We start from the raw sequence: 18,685 nt of genomic DNA, 5'->3' as shown, positions 1-18,685 counted from the left end.
GGCTGTGAGGGTATCGCAGCAGGTAGTGCAGGGAGGAGGTCGAGGAGAGTGAGCAGAGCTCGCAGGGTATCAGGGTATCTGTGTGGAAGGAGGGAGATGTGAGCCACGAATAGGTCGAGGGAACAATGAGCTTTGATCCCGTCGGCATTGCGTTGCACCGGCACTTCCGCCTCGACTCCGCTGTGGAGAAGCACAAGAGGCGGAAGGAGGAGTGGAATTTAGGCAGAACATGGTCGCCTCAAAAGGACGAGGGGGGAAAGAAGATCTGCCTTTACGCTTTCAACCCCAATCTACATGATCCAACGAAGGCTGAGGATGACCGTCGAGCTCAAAAGATGACCATCGTCGAAGCTGTAGCCTCTGCACAAGTCGAGATCACTGCCCCCCGGACCACACAGCGCGCCTTTCATCCCAGTCTTGGTCTGCCAGAAGATCGGCTGGTGTATCGACCCTGTCCCCTTTTTCCCTCGGCGGAGCACTGTCAGCCAGCAAACGGAGTCGAAGCTGCCGGACATCAACAGCATGACTTCTCAGTCAGGATACCTCCGGCCTCTGTACCTCTGATCTTCGCACACCGTCAATGGCGCTCTGGGCTAATCCTCGCCGATCTCCTCGCAGCAGCAGCAGTAGAGGCCTCCCCCTCTGCAAGCTCACCATGGAACGTCCAAGGTCTTACCGTGCTAGAGCTCGGCTGCGGGACAGGCATTCCCGGCATGGTAGCCCACAGGCTGGGTGGGGCCTCCTCCACCCTGGTCACGGACTACGATGCTCCACCCTTGATTGAGACGCTGCGTTTCAATGTAGCTTCCAACTTTGAGCCTGCAGAGATCAAGACGGGGATAAGGGCTGTGGGGTTTAGCTGGGGCACCAATACTGAGGACTTGGAGGATACCATGGACACGATCCGCCGAGAGAAGAAGCGGGCTGGTGTCGCTCGAGGTGTGGAGAGCCAGGCGAGCAGCAGTGGTGGGAGGTTCGATCGGATTCTGCTGGCGGACTGCGTCTGGGACTCGCTCTCGCACGAGGTGCTGCTCAAGTCTGTCTCTCAGCTATTGGCCAAGCCTGCACGAGCTCAGGAAACAGGCAAGGGCGGTGAAACACATTCAACGCCTCTGGTCCTTCTCGTTTCGGGCTTCCACACGGGAAGGGAAACGCTTCTCTCCTTTATTCGGCGAGCACACCGCTTTGGCTTGGTCTTGCAAGAAGCGCCTGGAAGCTCCTCCCTCTTGCCTGCTCTTCCAGCTGAGGAGGAACTCGTTGTCAAGCAGGAGCAAGCTCGTCTGGGAGAGGCATCGTCCGCCTCTGCTTACCCGCTCTGGAATGCACCACGCTTCGTCTGCGAGCTGGAGCTGGCTGCAGAGGACGAAGAGGAGGCAGAGGCGGGAGTGGCAGCGGGAGACACGGGCGCTCCGACGACGACGACGACGACGGTGATAGATGCGGGAAGGGCGCCTCGCCTCACCGGCCGACGAAGGGCCTTTGTGCTGGAGGAGAGAGAAGAGGAGAAAAAGGAGAATGGCGGTGTCCTGATTCGTAATCGTTGGATGACAGTCTTTGCGCTCGGTTGGGCGTGACAATGGAGGGTTGACAGGGTCTACGAGGGAGGTGTTACAAGAGTGGGAGACTAGAGTACTGTACAAATAGACATCGCGAGTTCTGCATACCATTTCACTTTGCACTGGTACCCCTTCCGCGAGTTGAACCTCTCACACCGGCGGATGCGCTGCGGGCTGTGGTGGGAGCTGGGATACCGCTGGGACGACCTGCGAGTCCACCTCGAGCGGGAGGGGGAGCGCCCCTCCCGCGTGTTGCTGTTGTGGATGCTCCTCCGCGTCCTGCCGTGCCAGCTCCAGTCGTCGTCGGCCTTCCTCTCACCCCGGTCCCCCTACCTCGACCTCCCCTCGCAGTAGAAGTAGCCATCATGGACCTTCTGTACTCTTCCTCCTCGATGGCCTGCTCCCTACGCAGGCGTTCTTGCTCTTCCCTCTCCTCTTCTTCCTCCCTCTGGCGCCTTCGCTTCTCCATTTGCTCTTCCAGATCGCGCATCGCTTCTGCGTGCTGGATCTTGTCCTCGGTCTGCCCCTGCCAGGAGGGGTTGAGGAGCAAGCTTTGGTGGCTTGCGGAGCGCCGCAGGAGATCGATGTACGAAGAGAGGAGCGAGGACGTTGCTTCGAGACGGTTTCCGAAGAGCTAAAGAGGGGAGAGAGGTGGGCGGGACCGTCAGTAGGCAATGCGGCGTACTCGACTCGGCTCTCACTCCTCCACACTCACGTCAATCTGTCCAACGGTCCCCTGCAGCATCCTCTCGTATGCCTCGAAGCTGCTGTTCATCTTGCTGAGATCCTCCAACTGCCTCTGCACCTGCTCCTTTGTCTCACTTTCACCTTCTCCACCAGCAGACTCGGCTTCTTCATCTGCGGCAGCATTCGCACTCCTAGTCGGGCGCTGCTGATGGAAGGAGGCAGGAAGGGTGGGGAGGGCAGGCTCACGAGGCTTGGAGCTCTTCATGGCCTCTAGCAGCGAGTCATCCCCCTCTCCCTCGCCTTGCTCCACCGCTGCACTCTCGTCTGCCTCGTCAGCGGTGGTGCTGTTCGCCTTGGGCAGGGCCGAAGGGACAAATAAGCTGGTCCTCCTCTTGTTGCCTCCCCCTGCGGCGCGATTGGCCGCCGCCATTGGAGGAGGCTTGGGCACGCCTTGTAGTAGTCTCAAGTTGGCCGCGCCTGCTGTTGAGGAGCGTGGTGCGGCAGCGGCGGGCTTGAAAGAGGGACGCGTTGAGGTTTTGGTGTGTTTGTTGGAAGAAGAGGCTGCGCCGGCTGGGGGTGTTGTGATGAGGTCAAGGTCTGAGAAGGACAGGTCGTCCACGTGGAGCGGAGGCGAGGCCATGGCGGGAGGAACAGCGATGTGGCGGGATAACTCCAGGCTCGAACCGATGAGCTAGTCCCTGTGGGTCGTGTGAATACCAGCAGTGTTCGCCGATGTGTGTGATGGTTGGTTGGATGTGATATTGGATCTGGCTCGCCCCACGCACGACGGAACCAAGCGTCTCCCAGGCGAGGTTCCGAGCGCGTCGTGCCTCGCGCTCCTCTTTGACAGTGCGGGGTTTGAAGCAGAGGTGCTCGACAGAGGGTTCATCCCCCACTTCCGAGGTCGAAGGAGCGGAAGACCGTGCGGAGAAGGTCATCGTCCACCAGCTACCAACCCATCACATCTCATCACAACACTCAGCACGATGTCGAGGAGAGCAGTGGAATCGGGAAGGATTGGTGGTGTGGGCGCTCAAGCCATCCAGCCATTCTCGGGCCTTCCTCCGCCGGCCACTGTACCGCTGGACCAATTGCAGCAGATCCAAAAGCGACTGCAAGCCCTCGTCCTCTCCACTGGACAGCTGCAGATGGAGGTCGCCATGGCGCCGACCCTCGACTGGTGAGCAGATCCGCGAGGTTGCAATAGCATGCAGTACGTTTCATGCTCTTATGCTCCCCCTGCTCCTGACCCTTCACTCTCTCCCATCTCCCCCCTCCAGGCCAACGATCCTAAGCCGCTTCGGCACGCTCGTCTCTCAAACCTACTCCCTCTCCTCCTCTCTCACCTCCACCTCTTCCGCCTTTCTCCCCGCGCAGCTAGACGAGCTACAACGCACCCTCGAGGATCAAGCAAAGCAGGACAACTACTTTCTCCACGAAGACGGAGACGGAGATGGTGGGGAGGCGGGAGCGGGAGGGGGTGGGGAAGAAGGGGAGACGGAAGCGGAAGGATCTGTACCCCGAGTGCGATATACGGATCCGCGTAACCCACTCCCACACTTGGTCGCTGTACCTGTGGTTCCTCTGGAGGCATCAGCGGACAAGACCGGTCGACTGGGAGAGGCACTGCGTACGAAGCTCGACCCGTATGTTGCGCAATCGCACAGTGAAGCGGTGGAGCATGACGAACTAGCGAGGGCGGTACCGGAAGCAATGCAAGGGGGTGCGAGTGGACAGCAAGAAGAGGAAGCGGGGGACGCTCGACTTCGACAGATTCTACAGACTCTACAGGACCACGACCACTTTGCCCGACGAGCTCTCCGCGCCTGGCATCACGTTCGTTGGCGACCGGATGAGGATGGTCAGACGTACGACTTTAAGATGCGGCTGGGAGATGAGGATGCTGGTGAGGTGGACGCAGACGTTGAGGATGAGGTGGGTGGGGAGGGTCAGGAGTCGGGCGGCCTGAACGGTCAGCTGGGTGGGGTAGGTGGGGATGGTACAGCAGGACAAGAAGAGGTTGGTGGAGACGAACAAGCAGAGGAAGAGCAGGAGGAGTTCGAGGAAGAAGAGGAGGACGACGACGAGGAGATGGAAGACATTGATGTATCGTAGTAGCAGTGTAGCAGAAGTGGGCGCAGATCACAAGACACAATGTTGGTCCTTTGCAATTTCAACTATGACTGTGCAAAGGTACGGTCTCTGGACACCCATCCATCTCAACATGGCTCCGGGATCGGGGCGCTGGGATTGATCGCAGGTGTTCGAACAGTGCCAACTTTCTGTGGCGAGATGAGGCAAGGGAAGGCTTGTGAGCGAGGCGTACGGCGAAAGCAGTTGGGAAGCCACTTGCCACTTACAAAGTATTTTGGGTTGTTGGCAAAGAAGGTGTCCCACCCTCGCACTTGCTGTAGCGCGTGCAGGGGAGTAGAGCTTAGGGTCAGCGCTGGTCTCTATCCAGATCGATTACCTCCCTGCTTTATTCCTCTCTCACTCACCTCGACTTGATCCTCAGACAGACCCCTAAGGTCATGCGTCAGGTGCGTCTTGAAGCACCCCGTCGTGTATGCCCGCGAGGCGTCTTTGCCTGCAAAGAATGAGTAGCTTCCGCCAGGCTTGTAGGTGCTGCTGCCCTTGGTCACGTCATACACATTGCCCATGACCGCAAGCTGTGGGGTGGAAGGGGCAGGTGAGCAGGAAGGTCGGAGCAGCGCTTGAGTCGACGCCCGGAAGACTCACGTAGATGGGCCGTGAGGGCTCAGTGCCATCGTACATGGCTAGCTCGGCCGGTGTGAATACCCTTTGCCGCACCTGCGGGGCATGCGAAGAGGAGAAGAGAGCATACGTTAGCTCTCACCGCCCAGTCTCACAATCCACCATTCCCCTCTCCCTCTCTCTCCTACTCACTGGGATCCACTTCTTGGGGTTCCTCCACTTGCCCTTGTAGCCATACAGCACGTCGCCCGTCACGAATTGTCCCATTGCCAGCACCGCAATGAGAATCAGTAGCATCCACTTGAGCACCGTCCTAGGGCCAGGCAGCTCCAAGGGCTCTTCCTCCTCATCCCCGTCCTCTGGCAGGCCTTTTTGTCTCCTCTTCTCCCTGCGTCGCTCCGCCTCCTGCGCCTTGAAGCGTGCGTGAGCGAGAAAAGGCGTGTTTGCTTTCTTGTAGGCGACTGTTCGGGAGGGGTCCGAAGGATCGACTTGCCGAGGTCTTGCCTCTGCAGCGGTAGTGTCTGGGGAGACGGCGGAGCTGGACGCAGTTGTCTCCTCTGCTGGAGGGGTAGAGGAGGGTGAAGAAGGCATGGCGTGCAGAGAAGCGGCAGTCTAAAATGCAACGTAGGTACGATGCTACTAGAGAGAACTCCCTCGTACGTCAATAGAGGTACAAAGTATTGCGTCAAGGACGGACGTACTTATCAGTGAGGACCGGAAGAGCAAGATGCAGCACGGGACTGGGTCGCATTGATCGTCTCTGCCGATCCGGTTCCCACTTCCGTCTGAGCTCAGGCCACCCCACGCGGCGCCATCCGAGCCGCGTACAGTTCAGCGGATGTACTCGTGGCGACTGGTTCACTACGAATCGAGCAGTGTAGAACACAGGTTCAAAAGGCAGGGGAATCCATCGAGAGGAAGATGAGTCACATCACGCGCATCAGAGGAAGTGTAGTTCTATTCATTGTCGGTTATGTTCGTGAGCGGACCAAGTTGCGTCCGCTGTGTGGCGGCTCCTGCACGCGTCTAATCAAATCGCATCACCAATCTAATGTCAGGGAGGGGTCAATTTCTCCCTCTATTCTCACGCCTTTTCATACAGCGAGGTAAATTCTCCCCTCCATGGGCTCAAGAGTCGAGTCGTCAGACACCGAATCGTGGAGAGAGGAGAGAAGCAGCTGCAACTTCCGTCCCTTGGCCTCGGGCGGCACCGCGAACTTCTGGGGCTTGGTGGTGAAGTTGAGCGCCACGACGGCAACCTTGCCATCAGGTCCCAGCTTGGAGTAGATGATCGTGTCATCATTCTCCACGTCAGTCAGCCTGAAGAGACCGTGGCCAAAGGTATCGAGGTGCTCCTTGCGCAGGGCGATCGCCTTGCGGTAGAAGCTCAACACCGACTTGGGATCCTTGTCCTCGTCAGCCATGTTAATCGACTTGTATTCGTCTGCGACTCTCATCCAGGGCTTTGCTGTGCTGAATCCTGCATTGGCTTCACTGCTCCACTGCACTGGCGTACGAGCATGATCGCGAGCAAGCGCAGCAAGGCCCTTGTGAGCCTGCTTGAGGTCGCCACCACGTTCCTTGACCAGCTTAATGTAGTTGATGGAGCCAACGTCCAGGTACTCTTCCAGAGGCCACTCCGGAGAGAAGTTGACCTGACCAAGCTCCTGACCTTGGTAGATATACAGCGTGCCGGACGCAGTCGCCATCAAGCAGGCCAGGACCTTTGCGGAGGCCACGCGCCACTCGGGCGCGTCAGAGATGTAACGCGACGTCGAGCGCGCTATGTCGTGGTTCTCCAGGAAGAAAGACGGCCAGCTATCGGTGCCTTCGACGTGCGTCTGTTGAGCCGAAAGAATTCTCTTGAAAGACGAGAGCGTCTCAGTCTGTGTGAGCTGGTATGGGTCGTTTGCCATATCGCGCTTCCAGTCGCACAGGGCAAAGTGAAAGTTCATCGACATCTGCGGATCGGCCGCAGACGTCGCTCGTACCGAACGTTCGAAAGAAGCGTTTGGAAACTCCCCCACGGTCATACTGTCGTACTCGTTGAAGACTTTACCTAGGACCCTTAGGTATCCTTCCAGGTTGGGGCCATCGGAGAAGAGGTGGAAGGCAGGCTGATGGGGAGCTCCAGGATCGGTCACTTCGGCGTCCGGAAAGTCCATTGGCTTCGAGTAGAGACTGGCAGTGTCAATTCGGAAACCGTCAACGCCCTTGTCGAGCCAGAAGCGAACAGCACTGTCTAGGATGGCCTGTCTGGCAGCCTTGCATTCCCAATTGAGGTCCGGCTGCTCTACGACGAACAAGTGTAGGTAGTACTCCTGCGTCTTCTCATCCCATTCCCAGGCCGACTGATTGAAGCAAGAGCGCCAGTTGTTGGGTGGCTGACGGTTTCCATCGGCATCGTATTTGGCGGGCCTCCAGATGTACCAATCTCTCTTGGGGTCGTCCTTGGAGGAGCGCGAAGCCTTGAACCAATCGTGCTGGTCGCTTGTGTGATTCACGACAAGATCGCAAAAGATTCTCATGCCGCGGTCATGGCAACCTTTGATGATGGCGTCCATGTCCTCCATGTTTCCATAGGGCTCGTGCTACGAAGAAAGGGTGCAGACAGAGGAAGAATGAGAAGCTGCGCCCAGAGTGCTGCGAGCGCCTTTTCGCGTCCTGCTTCCGCTCATACTCACAATCTTTTCGTAATTGGCAATGTCATAGCCCATGTCGTGCTGAGGACTATCGTAGAAGGGAGAGATCCAAATGGCTGTGGCTCCGGTGGACTTGATGTAGTCCAAGCGGGAGAGGATACCCGGCAAATCCCCAACTCCATCGCCGTTGCTGTCTTGAAAGGACGCGGGCCAAATCTGGTAGATGATGGCGTCCATCCACCATTTGTGTGGACCTTTAGTGATTAGTGGCTGCTTGGCCGACATCTTGGGTTGCACGATCAGTGAATTAGAAGACAAGAGCGAGCGCCGGGGAACAGAGGAGGTGAAAGGAGGGCAGAAAGTGGATGAGCCGAAGAGGTGCTGCTATATAGGAGTCAACGTGTGCTGGGTGCGTGATAATCTCTTGGCATGGAAGTCGAAGCCAATCCACCGCGATCACGACAGCTGAGCCTGCAAGAGATGAGCTACAGAGGGGGAAGGAAGCTTCCTAAGCAACAATGGCACCACGGCAGAGGGAGATCGTATCGGCACGGATAACTCCCTGGCGAATCTCGCCGGTGGGCCGGAAGATGTGGAGCGGTGCAGGGGCCACCGCACCCTGCCACGCGGGCGCGCTTCCTTCGGCCCCGAACGAAAGTAATGCAAGCGACGTGCTTCCGCTGCGAAAGGTGCAGGCAATTGACGACGGAGTCTGCAGAACAACACGATCAGACACCCCCTATTGGACTTGCAGTGCACTCCACTCCCGGTCGACGGTGAGTTGACCTCGGTAAGTCTTCTCGGCGAGACTCCTGGACGGGCCCATCGGACCGGCAAGACTGGCCTCTCTGGACATGGAACGCTCTTCCTCCAGCCTCCGTTCGGGCTCTGCCGCTACATGAGTGGCAGCGGTAAGACTATGTGGTCGCTGCTCACGGCGGACACGTCTCGAAGCTGGAGCTCCTGCGCGAGTCCATCGGCAAGATCATGCCTTCTACTTCGGTCGATCTACCCCACATCCAGAACTTCCCGAATGAGGACGTTTGCGGGGATGGAGACTTGGCGTTTCCAGTAGACCTTCCGGTGCTTGTTCTGCCGGCCGTAAAATACAGCGTCGCGAAGTAAGAAGAGTATTGATGAGGATTTGTGGCGTCAAATAGCGTTGCCCTGATCGCGTACACACATTGGAGACAGCAGGAGTCTTGCCGAAGACTCTCCGTCGACCATCCCGTGACCCAGATTGCCACTCGACTTGAGCAAGTCTCTGCTCAATACCTCGGCCTGCCGCACCTTGCTTCTCCCCGCATTACCCTGTTGCGGGGCGGGATTGTGCCGCACCACAGCCCGACAGTGCGGGGTAATCTCTCCGTCTCTCGCGCGAAGCCCCTCGGCGAGACTCAGTGTAGTCTTGCCGACATTATCGATCCTCCGATCGCAGGCCGGAGGTCTCGCTTGCTCTCCCCGAGTGGCGCAAATCAAAGTCTCGCCGACACGTCGGCGACAGAAAGTCTAGCCCGCGGGGGAGTATTCTCCCCGTCTCCGCGTGTGCTCGTCAAGCCACCAGATTTGCGCGACGTTGCCGCACCGGCAGGCGACCAGGTGACCTCCTGTTGGGGCGACACCCCTGTCCAGCGGACGCAGAGATGCCGAACACCGAGGTGGCCTCGTCCGTCAGACACGTACATTTCCTTCACGAATCCATGTGTATGAGCACCTTCACAACTTGTAGTAAGACTTTCCGACGGCGAGATTTTGCGGCCCACCTTCAAGGACACAGCATTCAGGAGAACGCCACGATCGCGGCAACAGACAATCGACGTGGGGTCCCCGCACGCATACTTGATTGTCGAACAATACAGTAGGTACCTGCAGGCTGTCAAAGGAGACGCCACAGGCCAGTACAGGTACAAAAGGAAGGCCAACATTACGACTTGTATACCGTTCTCCTCCTTCATCAAGCAGCCTCGTCTCGCCATCGACGGCATCCTCCCTCGCCACTCATCCACATCTCAGTTCTCTGGCAGCAGAGTCTAGTCGACATGTCTTCAGCTCAAGCCGATCTGGCTAACGCCACCGAGGTCACGAGGATCGATGACAAGGCGCAAGCTAAGGTCGCCTCTAAGATCGAGGATTACGATGCTATGCTTCACGATGCCGCTCAAGTCACCCAAGAGGAGCAAAGCGTCGGCATCTGGGAGACTATCAGAAGACACCCCTACGCCATCATGTGGGTCATGCTCTTCGGCCTCGGACTCGTCCAAGAGGGCTACGACCTCATGCTCTTGAGTTCGTTCTACGCTCAACCGGCCTTCACTCGGCGATTTGGTACTTGCAACGCTGCGGGCGTATGTGAAATCTCTGCGCCCTGGCAATCGGGCCTCAACAACGGCGCTCTGGTCGGCGAGATTCTCGGTCTTCAAGTCGTTGGTGTTGTCAGCGAGCGCTTTGGATACAGGAAGACCATGATGGTCTCCTCCGCCTTGATGGTGGCCTTCATCTTCATCCCCTTTTTCGCGACTTCACTCCCCGTGCTACTCGTAGGGCAGATCCTTCAGGGCATGCCATGGGGCGTCTTCCAGACTCTCACTACTACCTACGCCGCGGACATTGCTCCTCTCCAACTGCGTGGTGTCCTGACCTCCTACAACAACATCTGCTGGGTCATGGGTCAGCTCCTCGCCTCAGGAATCCTCCGTGCCTGCCTCAATGCCCCCGGACGTTGGGCGTACAAGATTCCCTACGCTCTGCAGTGGGTGTGGCCCCCTATCATCATCGTTGCCTGCCTCTTTGCACCCGAATCTCCGTGGTGGCTTGTCAGGCAGAAGAGACTGGCAGAAGCTGAGACCTCTCTCCGGAAGCTTGCAAGTACTCACGCCGAGTTTACCCACGAGGCAGCCACGGCCAAGATCAATGAGATGATTCTCACCACCGAACTCGAGCGCGAGACTCGAGCTGGTGCCCGCTACTTCGATTGCTTCAAGGGCACCAACCTACGACGTACTGAAATCGGTGTCATGGTCTACCTTGCCCAGGTCTTCGGTGGTGCTCCTCTGATGGGATACTCGACGTACTTCTTCTTGCAAGCTGGCTTCTCCGTCAACAATTCCTTCAATATGACCATTGGCCTCTTTGCTTTGGGCTTTGTGGGCACTGTGCTCTCTTGGTTCGCCATGAGCAAGTTCAATCGTCGTCTCATGTTCCTCTTCGGCCTGGCGGTCGCCGTCGTCATCTTGATGGTGACAGGTGCCGTTGGGGCCGCAGCCGGAGACACCCCTAGTGGTCAATGGGCTATTGGTGCCATGTTGCTCCTCTTTACCTTCTTCTACGATTTCACCGTGGGGCCTGTGGCATATTCTCTGGTGGCAGAAGTACCTTCCGCCCAGCTACGAGCCAAGTCAGTCGCATTGAGCCGCAATAGTTACAATTTGGGCGGCCTGATTGCGAATGCTATTACGCCTCGGATGCTCAATCCTGATGCCTGGAACTGGGGCGCGAAGAGCGGCTTCTTCTGGGCTGGTACAGCTTGCCTCTGGTTCCTCTGGTGCTTCTTCAGGCTGCCAGACCCAACAGGAAGGACTTACCTCGAGCTCGATGCTCTCTTCGAGGCCAAAGTGCCTGCCCGCAAGTTCAGGACCACTCGTTTGGAGCTCTTTGGCGCTCAGCAAGACAAGCCTGTCCACGCTTCTTCCTCCCTTGAGAAGATCAGCAGCGCTGGCCACGAGAAGGAGGAGGGTAATCAGACCCAGACCCACACCGCGACCTACAATGCCTAGGTGCGCTTGCTCTTCCTCTTCCGCTGTTGCCATTGTTTTCCATTGTGCTTTGTCATTGTCTTGGTCTCATCGTCTTGTCGCATCCTTGCAATATGTAATAAGAATCGTCGTATGCTCTTGCCATTGTCTTGATCGTCTTGTCGGATCCTTGCAATATGGGCCGGAACCCGAGACTGCACAGTCGCCCGGACCACCGTGGCTCCCGTTCCGGCATCTGCGTCGTCTCTACGCCTGTGCATGCATGCTTCCCCGCGTCCCGCAATCGGAAACTGCGAATCCCGAAATCAGCGCTGCTTCGTAGCGAGGAGTATCAGCAAGGACATGCACGGGTAGCTATTGTATTCATCAAACGGGTGGTACAAGTGTGTAGTGGAAGGATGACACTCTGCGTTGACGCTCCAGCGCTCTGCAGAACATTCTAAACGGCCAACGATCCGCAAGCCACGGTGGGCCTGGACTCTCCCTATATCACTCCACAACGATGTCTTCATTGCGAGCTGCACTGCTTGGAGGTGAAAAGGCATGTCGTTCCTGTGTCACAGAGTAGTGACGCTATGCCTTATGAGATAGCGGAAGCCGATATGCTCCCTGTTCCGATTTTCCCCGGCTGTGCCCTGGTCAGGGCGCTTTTATGCCCTGTGCCTAGCATTACGGATGTGCGTTCCTGAAATGCAACCTCTGCGGTCGCGCGCTGTCGAGTCCCTTTTTCACTTGCCATCTCAAAAGGGCTGAGCACTTCTCTCGCTGCCACATCCTCTCCTTCTTCCACCTCTTCCTCTTCCTCTTACGCTCCTCAGAGCACCTCTTCATCCTACCCTACCTGCAATCGTCGCATAGGCTGACACCCTCTACCAGTATACGACGAGCACTGCATGACATCTGCAGCAGTCGAAATGCTGCGAACCAAAGTGAGTCGCAGCTTGCAACTTCTGTGACGTCTCCTGTTGTGGTACTGACCACAACACTCCCCATCAGTCTACCCAGCGCGTCGAGCTTCAACGCCCTACAGGCTATCAGCACACTGGAATGGATGATACAAGTCCCCACTCAACCCTTCTGCAACGACGCATCGCTGCTACAAGGTCTCATCGAGAAGGGATGCTGATCCTGTCAGCCTGATGGGCAGCTCATATCTTGCTTTCATCCTGCGTGCATCGTGAGTTCATCGGCAGAATTTTCGATAGCACCATAGTTCCGAAGTCTGATTCAGACACAATGCGTGTTTCACTACAGTGTGCAAGCTTCGATGATCCGTTCAACGAAGGCTCTACACGCCTCAACCGTGCTCGCTTAGAGGGTTGGACGCTCAGGCATCTTGTCAGATCTCTGACATCCCCTTCAATGCTCATCAAGCTGGACATCAGGGCCAAGGAGGTCACAATATCCAGCGGCCGCTTGAGAGAAGAGTGAGCACTCGACATAGTTCGAAGAAAAAGGCTATGCTCCCCAAAACGATAGGTCAGATGAAACAAAGACTGTAGTACCAGGTGAGTGACTCTGTGCATGACTCCACATCTCATCATCGTCGTTGACATGGCAAGACATCTGACTGCATACGAGCTCTTTGCCCTCTTTGACTGTCAGAAGGTGCAGTGCCAGCTGACAAGCAAGCTCTGGGCGGAAGTCCATCCCATCGACCTCGCCACGATGGTTGTGTCCTGAATGTCAGACGCGGCTGTTGCCTACGTCCTGGGCTCCGGAAGCATCTCCAACGTTGAGGCAGCCAAGACGTGGAACAGTGCTGGCCTCTACAGCCTAGTGCAGAGCTTCGATTCGCAGCGATCTGGCATAGACGTTGGAGCGACCTCGGCTTACACACTGCAGAGCGCTCGACTGCATCCCCCAATTTACTCTCACGGGCAGCCTGTCGCAATAGCACACGGTATTGTCGTGGCAAGCACACGGTATCATCGTAGCAACTGCCTTCGTATCGGGCTTCGTATCGGGAACGATGGATTCTACTGTCGCGTACATTCGTGCATCTGCAGGCTCTGTGGTCGAGCATGACAAGCCTCCTGACTGGGAAGCAAAGTATCATGCTCCTCGCCATCCAAAGAATTGAGGGACGAGGAGGAAGAATGTGAAGCGAAGACCAGGGAGGTCAGAGTAGAAATCGCAACGGGCAAAGTAGGTGAGTATGGATATGTGATACAGTAAAGCCAAATCTCGAAAACCACGCGAGACACCATTTGACTCGACTCTGTACAACGACCTTTCAGCAGCAGACATTACTCTCAGCACTGCCATCGAGGACGAACTTCGAGGGCAGATGGCTCTGGACATAGCCTCTGCCATCGAGTTCAACAGGCAGCTCACGTGTGTCGCCATGTGCGCACTCACCAGCAGCCTGTGGGACGAGGCCCATCCTCTGGACCTCGCCACTATGGTGGTCGCCTACATGTCTGAAGCTGCCATCAAGTACCTCTTCGGCTCAGGCGACGCTTCCCAAGTGGAAGCCGCCAAATCGCATCAAAGTGCTGGAGTCTACAGCCTGGTGCAAAGCTTCGACGCGGAGCGATGCGGCGTCGACGTTGGCAAGTCGAACGTCAGCGTGAGCAAGCGAATAAATGCGCACAGAGCAGCAGTTGCAAAGTCGAAGCAGTCAACGCTGTATCAAGCTCTCAAGGCATTCCAAGGTCGACCATTTTACGAGATTTTGCTCGTCGGATTCCCAGTCAGTGACCCTGACTGGTTCCGACGCCTCTGGACTCGTCTATGCCCTATCACTGCGGCCAGTTGGGAGCAGCCCCTTGACTCTGGGGACATCAGAGAGACCTTCACTTCGCTGGTAGAGGCGAGCTTCATCGCTCTGCGGCAGAGCTTCCCGAAGAACGAGCAGTACACCGAAGAACGTACTGCTATTTTTGGAGCTCTCGCCGGAGTCAAGGGACTAAATGAGACGCCAGGCACCGAGGACACGGTCAACAAGAGCCGAGGTGGCCGACAATTCTACGCCGGCGCCGGACTGCATCCCGCAGTCGATCGTCTTCAAAGTCATCTGACGAACGAGGTCCGTGGAAAGGCGGGCGGCCTCCCGCAGCCGAAGCTGAAAAGCCACAAGTACACATCCAAGAAGAAGGACTTAACGCTGAATGGCTATCTCCGGACGTGCCAAGCCCGAATGTTCCAACAATTGCTACGCGTGGCTGTTCGTTCTGCGGCACCTGATTGGTTTCGAAAGCTGTGGCAGGATCTTTGCCAGCAAAATGGACCGAGCCTACAACCTCAACCGTCATCAGATCCACCTTTGTGATCTCGCGACGGACGCATCTTTGGCCCCTCCCCCAGGCCTTCGTCAACTGGTGGAGGGCACTCGGGTAGGCGCGTTACAGAGCCTTCAGTCGATAGGGAAGAGAAGCAAGATGATGGTGAGTATCTCTAGGATCCTCAGCATTTGAAGTATCCACTAATGGCGCAAGCTGACGACATAGCAAATCTTTCGTCCGATCTCGGCCGCAGACTGGTTCCTCGCTGCTGCTGGAGGCATACAGCAGAACGAGAGCCGAGATCAGATGATTCTCGACTTGGCCGTCACCATCGAATTCAACCGCAATCTGGCCTGTGTCCCAAGGTGTGCTCTGACGAGCAGACTTTGGGGAGAAGTGCACGCGATCGACATGGCAACGTTGATCATCCGGCAGTCGATGTGCTTCGAAGCCATCCGCTGAACGAGGTTAGTGGCGTTGCTGGAGGGCCTCAAAGTCGTTCTGGGCTTCAAGGTCTTCACGGGCTTGGGTTTAGAATGCGACCGACATCGACTTGTCAGCGGCTCCCAGCGATTCCTGTGGCACTTTCTGTGCTCAAAGTAGCTCGAGTGGAGGATCCGTCCATTTGGCCTAGCTTGGACATTAAGACTAGCAAGCAGAAGCAAGCCACAGACTGTGCCTGTACGAAATGGGAGACCTTCACTGCAGGCAAAGGTTGATGGCTACGAAGGTCTGGCAAAAGCTGTTTGTCTCCTGCCCGTTTGTATCCCGTCGTTCTCGCATTCTTAGATCTTCCTCCTCACCTCGCATACAAATTCAATACTCCGAACATTGTCAAGAAACGAGACTACTTTGAAGTCTTTCTTCTGTAATAAGATTTCTCTTGTGACTTTCAGTCCCTCCCATGTAGTCGCTCACTGGCCTTTGGCTTCTTGTATCGTCCTGTATGACCTCTATAGAGACCAACAATGCGACTACGATCAAGTGGCCCCACCGCTTGATACTTTCTAGCAACTTTGACATACTTCAGCGACTTTTCAATCGTATATTGCCACATGTCGTCCGCGAAAGGTGCCTCAATCGAGGTACTGCATGCCTAAAGAAGGGGTCATCATCCAGCTGTCAGCTGATAGTGTACATTCACGGTGGCCCGTCAATGCGGAACCAGAGCCAATTGAACATCGACGATTATGCTGGCTACTACATTGTTGCGATCTCTCTCGTTTCTCGGGGCCTTCTTTCTACTCTTCCTCACACTCAGATTCAGGGTCCATTGATAGATGGAAGATATGGATCTCATTTCTGGGATTCTCAGCGCTCACATTGACAACGGCAGACACGGTGGTTGGGAGGAGAGCGGCAACGGGAGAAGGATCAACGAAAGCAGTAGTATTTGATGCGTGTCTTGAATTTCTCTTGATCCGTCGGTCCTTTGTGCAGAACGAGGCTGGACTGAGTATAGATCCTGTCCGCCTGTACATATGGTCCTTGTGGCGTTCAATCGGTCGTCTCCTTCTCTGAAGCGAGAGCGAGGTGGCGAAGCGCGGCCATCACCTCGCGCAAGAGATAACAGAGATCGCCTGTGGGCTTGCGCGCTCTCAGTGGATACCATCCTTCGAGGGCTGCCTCTCCTCGAAAGATTTTGAAGCAAATCTTGACACCCTCGAATTCTGTCACCTCTTCTGACGTAAGCTGGTCGACGGTCAGGAACCCTGTCTCGTATTCTGCGCTCAGCTCCAGCTGGTACTTCCCATTGGGGGCATCCGACCTCATACCGAATACTGTCGCGTCTTCCTGAGTCAGAATCAGACTGCCAGCCATTCTGGGCAGACGCCAGCATCAGCTCGTGTTACCCTTGCTAACTCTCTTCAGCGTGAGCCGAGGCAGACCTCCCTTCTCGCCTTTGAGCTCATTTGAGAGATGGCTTCGCAGGACTTCCACTGACGGTCGATGTCCAGTGGTGCTCCCGATGAGTGCCACTGCACGTGCTGCCGAGTCTTCGTACCAGGTGTACCGTTCAAAGGCACAGTGCCCACAGAAGTTCCGAAGACGGCGTGGGCGTCGCTGCTGTACTCGGCACTCCTTCTGTAGGTACCGCGCAGAGCGATGAAGGCCGCTTCGATCAGACTGACGAAAATGGCCCTCACAGACGTTGCGCTTAAGGGCTTGCGCCGTTCGGCTGCCGTATCAGGGCACGATTGTCTCTACAGTGCATGAAACCAGCCAGGGTCCGAAGTAGGTATGGCGACCAGCAAGAGCTCGTGGAATTCCCCGTCCTTGAAAGCTCTGAGGGCGCGATAGAGAGTAGACTCGTTCTTCTTGGCGGCGCATCTGTGGCTGTTGATACGCAGACTCACATTCGAGTCTGATTTGCCGATATAGACGCCTTCTCGCTGAGAATCGAAGCTCTGCACCAGCGCGTATATGCCCGCGGCTTGGTGCGTCTTGGCAGCTTCGACCTTGTCAATACTTCCAGTGCCGAGGAGATAGGCAACGGTCGCGTCGGACATCCAGCCGACGACAAGGCTTGCGAGGTCGACGGCATGCACTTCGTTCCAGAGAGTGCTCGTCAATTCGCACTTGGTTACCCAGTCCAGACGCCGACTGAACCCGAGGGCGATAGCCAGATCAAGGATCATCTGTCCACGGTCAGCGTCCTCGGTGGCCGCCTCTTTAATGGTAGCCGAAAAGTCTGCGATTGACAGCGGATAAACGCGCGGTATAGAGTGAGCTTGGTGGCTCGTATGCAGCTGATGAGCCGAGTCCCATGATGTGGCTTCTGGGTGCACGATACTTACCCGTACGGTCTTTTCCTCCTCGACCCCCTGAGGCTCCGCTACCTCCTCATTGATTCTTTCAGAGCACGAGAAGAGTGCACGAGTCAGGTCACTTGCGGCACGAGTCAGAGCACGAGGTGCGGAAAACTCACTCTTATTGAGCTCCTCTTTCTCTTCGTCTTCGTAGTCGCTATCCATGATCTCATCTTCACACCACTCCTCGTAGTCGCGTTTTGTGATACAAGGAGCCAAGCAGAGGAGCAGTCTTGTCTTTGATGCCTTACGCGCGGTCATGGCCGATGTTGTCAGTGACTCTATCGTACCGTGTGGTGCCAACAGGTTGGAGGTGGAAGACAACTCTTGGAGTTGGTCGTGCGATTGGTCTTCGATGACGCCGTCATCCAGACAGTGTCCTTCATGGCCGTCCTGTCTCGTCCCAGAGACTGACAGTGCCCTCACGTGCATGTCCAAGCTGGAGATGCTGCAGGAAAGATTCAGATTCCTCTCGTCGTTGCTTTTGCTTCATGTCTTCGATCGGTTGGCCTTGGAAACCTTCAGTGTTGAGAAGCAAGACCGTGTAGACAAGTTCCCACGCCTCGCTTTCTCAGTGGCAGTGTTGACTGGGATTGCCAGATGACGACCTTGTGGAGATAAGCTTGAAGGTTACAATGGCTGTACGTATGGGAATTTGGCTTTGTATTGATGGACAATGCCTTTGTATGCGGAGTGATTCTGCTTCTGATGTTTCTGTCATCAAGTCGGTTTCATACAGTCAGATCACCTGTTGTCGTAGAGTGAGCCATTGTGGAGGACGGTGCTGCTTGCATACAGCATTGGGCGGGGTATGGGCAGCCTTCTTCGACTCACCTCGAACTGCTGCGACTCCTGCTTGCTGTAGAGGCGGCGCAAAGCTTGCAGCTTGTGCTTGTTCGACAGTGGGCTGACATGCGCGAGGCAGGTGTCACATCGCGATCATGGGTAGAGGTATGGGCAGGTGATGTGATTGTGTGATGTGGTGAAAAGGGAAAGTTGTTGATGCAAAAGGGTGGGGAGGAGGTTTGCCTTTGCACTCTGCTCTTTGAGCTGGCAAATGGGGACGCGCGGCCGCAGAACTTTCAGGAACGCCCATGCTCAGGGCAGAGACGGAGAAGTCCAGGGCATGGTCGTTCAGGGCGCTGCCTCCTCCGCGACCTCACCGGTCGTGGATGCATGGCAACAGAGTGCTGCTCTCTCACGCCATATCGCTAGAACGAAACCGGCTCGCTGCGACTGAATCATTGCCTAGCGAGCAAGGTCCCGGGCACACCACGATCATTGGCACGGTAATTT

At 56.4% G+C, this 18,685-nt stretch overlaps 10 protein-coding genes across 10 annotated transcripts; 5 read left to right on the top strand and 5 right to left on the bottom strand.

The window, feature by feature from the left end:
• The first annotated feature begins 239 nt into the window (after positions 1-239).
• On the top strand, positions 240-1,889 carry BCV69DRAFT_280789 (hypothetical protein). The gene has a single exon (XM_025491736.1). The coding sequence runs from the start codon at positions 336-338 to the stop codon at positions 1,572-1,574; it is 1,239 nt and encodes a 412-aa protein (XP_025350338.1). The 5' UTR covers positions 240-335; the 3' UTR covers positions 1,575-1,889.
• Positions 1,490-3,009, bottom strand: BCV69DRAFT_280788 (hypothetical protein). The gene is made up of 2 exons (XM_025491735.1): positions 2,272-3,009; positions 1,490-2,190 (listed from the first exon to the last, which is right to left on the bottom strand). Exons 1-2 carry the CDS (start codon positions 2,881-2,883, stop codon positions 1,669-1,671), a joined length of 1,134 nt encoding a protein of 377 aa, XP_025350337.1. The 5' UTR covers positions 2,884-3,009; the 3' UTR covers positions 1,490-1,668.
• A 291-nt stretch (positions 3,010-3,300) lies between these two features.
• Positions 3,301-4,454, top strand: BCV69DRAFT_280786 (hypothetical protein). The gene is made up of 2 exons (XM_025491734.1): positions 3,301-3,423; positions 3,524-4,454. The coding sequence occupies exons 1-2, from the start codon at positions 3,404-3,406 to the stop codon at positions 4,356-4,358; spliced, it is 855 nt and encodes a 284-aa protein (XP_025350336.1). The 5' UTR covers positions 3,301-3,403; the 3' UTR covers positions 4,359-4,454.
• Positions 4,236-5,668, bottom strand: BCV69DRAFT_266765 (cytochrome b5). Its single transcript, XM_025490814.1, has 5 exons — positions 5,151-5,668; positions 4,983-5,054; positions 4,742-4,912; positions 4,604-4,651; positions 4,236-4,525 (listed from the first exon to the last, which is right to left on the bottom strand). Exons 1-5 carry the CDS (start codon positions 5,547-5,549, stop codon positions 4,463-4,465), a joined length of 753 nt encoding a protein of 250 aa, XP_025350335.1. The 5' UTR covers positions 5,550-5,668; the 3' UTR covers positions 4,236-4,462.
• Positions 5,669-5,968: 300 nt separating this feature from the next.
• Positions 5,969-8,143, bottom strand: BCV69DRAFT_256213 (maltase). Its single transcript, XM_025490594.1, has 2 exons — positions 7,643-8,143; positions 5,969-7,549 (listed from the first exon to the last, which is right to left on the bottom strand). The coding sequence occupies exons 1-2, from the start codon at positions 7,883-7,885 to the stop codon at positions 6,053-6,055; spliced, it is 1,740 nt and encodes a 579-aa protein (XP_025350334.1). The 5' UTR covers positions 7,886-8,143; the 3' UTR covers positions 5,969-6,052.
• A 1,076-nt stretch (positions 8,144-9,219) lies between these two features.
• BCV69DRAFT_280783 (putative maltose permease) lies at positions 9,220-11,509 on the top strand. Its single transcript, XM_025491733.1, has one exon. The coding sequence runs from the start codon at positions 9,640-9,642 to the stop codon at positions 11,371-11,373; it is 1,734 nt and encodes a 577-aa protein (XP_025350333.1). The 5' UTR covers positions 9,220-9,639; the 3' UTR covers positions 11,374-11,509.
• Positions 11,510-12,754: 1,245 nt separating this feature from the next.
• BCV69DRAFT_111051 (hypothetical protein) lies at positions 12,755-13,467 on the top strand. The gene is made up of 2 exons (XM_025489082.1): positions 12,755-12,860; positions 12,958-13,467. The coding sequence occupies exon 2, from the start codon at positions 13,036-13,038 to the stop codon at positions 13,378-13,380; it is 345 nt and encodes a 114-aa protein (XP_025350332.1). The 5' UTR covers positions 12,755-12,860; positions 12,958-13,035; the 3' UTR covers positions 13,381-13,467.
• BCV69DRAFT_111052 (hypothetical protein) lies at positions 13,468-14,916 on the top strand. The gene is made up of 3 exons (XM_025489083.1): positions 13,468-13,504; positions 13,593-14,741; positions 14,833-14,916. The coding sequence occupies exon 2, from the start codon at positions 13,643-13,645 to the stop codon at positions 14,624-14,626; it is 984 nt and encodes a 327-aa protein (XP_025350331.1). The 5' UTR covers positions 13,468-13,504; positions 13,593-13,642; the 3' UTR covers positions 14,627-14,741; positions 14,833-14,916.
• An 882-nt stretch (positions 14,917-15,798) lies between these two features.
• On the bottom strand, positions 15,799-16,601 carry BCV69DRAFT_111034 (hypothetical protein). Its single transcript, XM_025489081.1, has one exon. The coding sequence runs from the start codon at positions 16,417-16,419 to the stop codon at positions 15,898-15,900; it is 522 nt and encodes a 173-aa protein (XP_025350330.1). The 5' UTR covers positions 16,420-16,601; the 3' UTR covers positions 15,799-15,897.
• On the bottom strand, positions 16,448-17,650 carry BCV69DRAFT_297118 (hypothetical protein; the record flags this gene model as incomplete). Its single annotated transcript, XM_025494083.1, has 3 exons — positions 16,448-16,783; positions 16,937-17,271; positions 17,509-17,650. 3 exons carry the CDS (start codon positions 17,648-17,650, stop codon positions 16,448-16,450), a joined length of 813 nt encoding a protein of 270 aa, XP_025350329.1.
• Positions 17,651-18,685: the final 1,035 nt, after the last annotated feature.

Source organism: Pseudomicrostroma glucosiphilum (assembly GCF_003144135.1).
Source record: "Pseudomicrostroma glucosiphilum strain MCA 4718 unplaced genomic scaffold BCV69scaffold_2, whole genome shotgun sequence".
Lineage (NCBI taxonomy): Eukaryota > Fungi > Basidiomycota > Exobasidiomycetes > Microstromatales > Microstromataceae > Microstroma > Microstroma glucosiphilum.
Note: the sequence above shows the minus strand (reverse complement) of the source record. Positions and strands in the feature narration are given on the sequence as shown.

What these genes read in the sequence shown, in the direction of transcription:
- BCV69DRAFT_280789 (XM_025491736.1), top strand. Translation starts at nt 336, where the DNA reads ATGACCATCGTCGAAGCTGTAGCCTCTGCACAAGTCGAGATCACTGCC.
- BCV69DRAFT_280788 (XM_025491735.1), bottom strand. Translation starts at nt 2,883, where the DNA reads ATGGCCTCGCCTCCGCTCCACGTGGACGACCTGTCCTTCTCAGACCTT. An exon ending in GGACCGTTGGACAGATTGAC is followed by an intron (nt 2,191 to 2,271) that starts GTGAGTGTGGAG and finishes TCCCCTCTTTAG; the next exon opens with CTCTTCGGAAACCGTCTCGA.
- BCV69DRAFT_280786 (XM_025491734.1), top strand. Translation starts at nt 3,404, where the DNA reads ATGGCGCCGACCCTCGACTG. An exon ending in ATGGCGCCGACCCTCGACTG is followed by an intron (nt 3,424 to 3,523) that starts GTGAGCAGATCC and finishes TCCCCCCTCCAG; the next exon opens with GCCAACGATCCTAAGCCGCT.
- BCV69DRAFT_266765 (XM_025490814.1), bottom strand. Translation starts at nt 5,549, where the DNA reads ATGCCTTCTTCACCCTCCTCTACCCCTCCAGCAGAGGAGACAACTGCG. An exon ending in TGTCTGAGGATCAAGTCGAG is followed by an intron (nt 4,652 to 4,741) that starts GTGAGTGAGAGA and finishes CACGCGCTACAG; the next exon opens with CAAGTGCGAGGGTGGGACAC. An exon ending in CCAACAACCCAAAATACTTT is followed by an intron (nt 4,526 to 4,603) that starts GTAAGTGGCAAG and finishes ATCTCGCCACAG; the next exon opens with AAAGTTGGCACTGTTCGAAC.
- BCV69DRAFT_256213 (XM_025490594.1), bottom strand. Translation starts at nt 7,885, where the DNA reads ATGTCGGCCAAGCAGCCACTAATCACTAAAGGTCCACACAAATGGTGG. An exon ending in TTGCCAATTACGAAAAGATT is followed by an intron (nt 7,550 to 7,642) that starts GTGAGTATGAGC and finishes CTTTCTTCGTAG; the next exon opens with CACGAGCCCTATGGAAACAT.
- BCV69DRAFT_280783 (XM_025491733.1), top strand. Translation starts at nt 9,640, where the DNA reads ATGTCTTCAGCTCAAGCCGATCTGGCTAACGCCACCGAGGTCACGAGG.
- BCV69DRAFT_111051 (XM_025489082.1), top strand. Translation starts at nt 13,036, where the DNA reads ATGTCAGACGCGGCTGTTGCCTACGTCCTGGGCTCCGGAAGCATCTCC.
- BCV69DRAFT_111052 (XM_025489083.1), top strand. Translation starts at nt 13,643, where the DNA reads ATGGCTCTGGACATAGCCTCTGCCATCGAGTTCAACAGGCAGCTCACG.
- BCV69DRAFT_111034 (XM_025489081.1), bottom strand. Translation starts at nt 16,419, where the DNA reads ATGCTGGCGTCTGCCCAGAATGGCTGGCAGTCTGATTCTGACTCAGGA.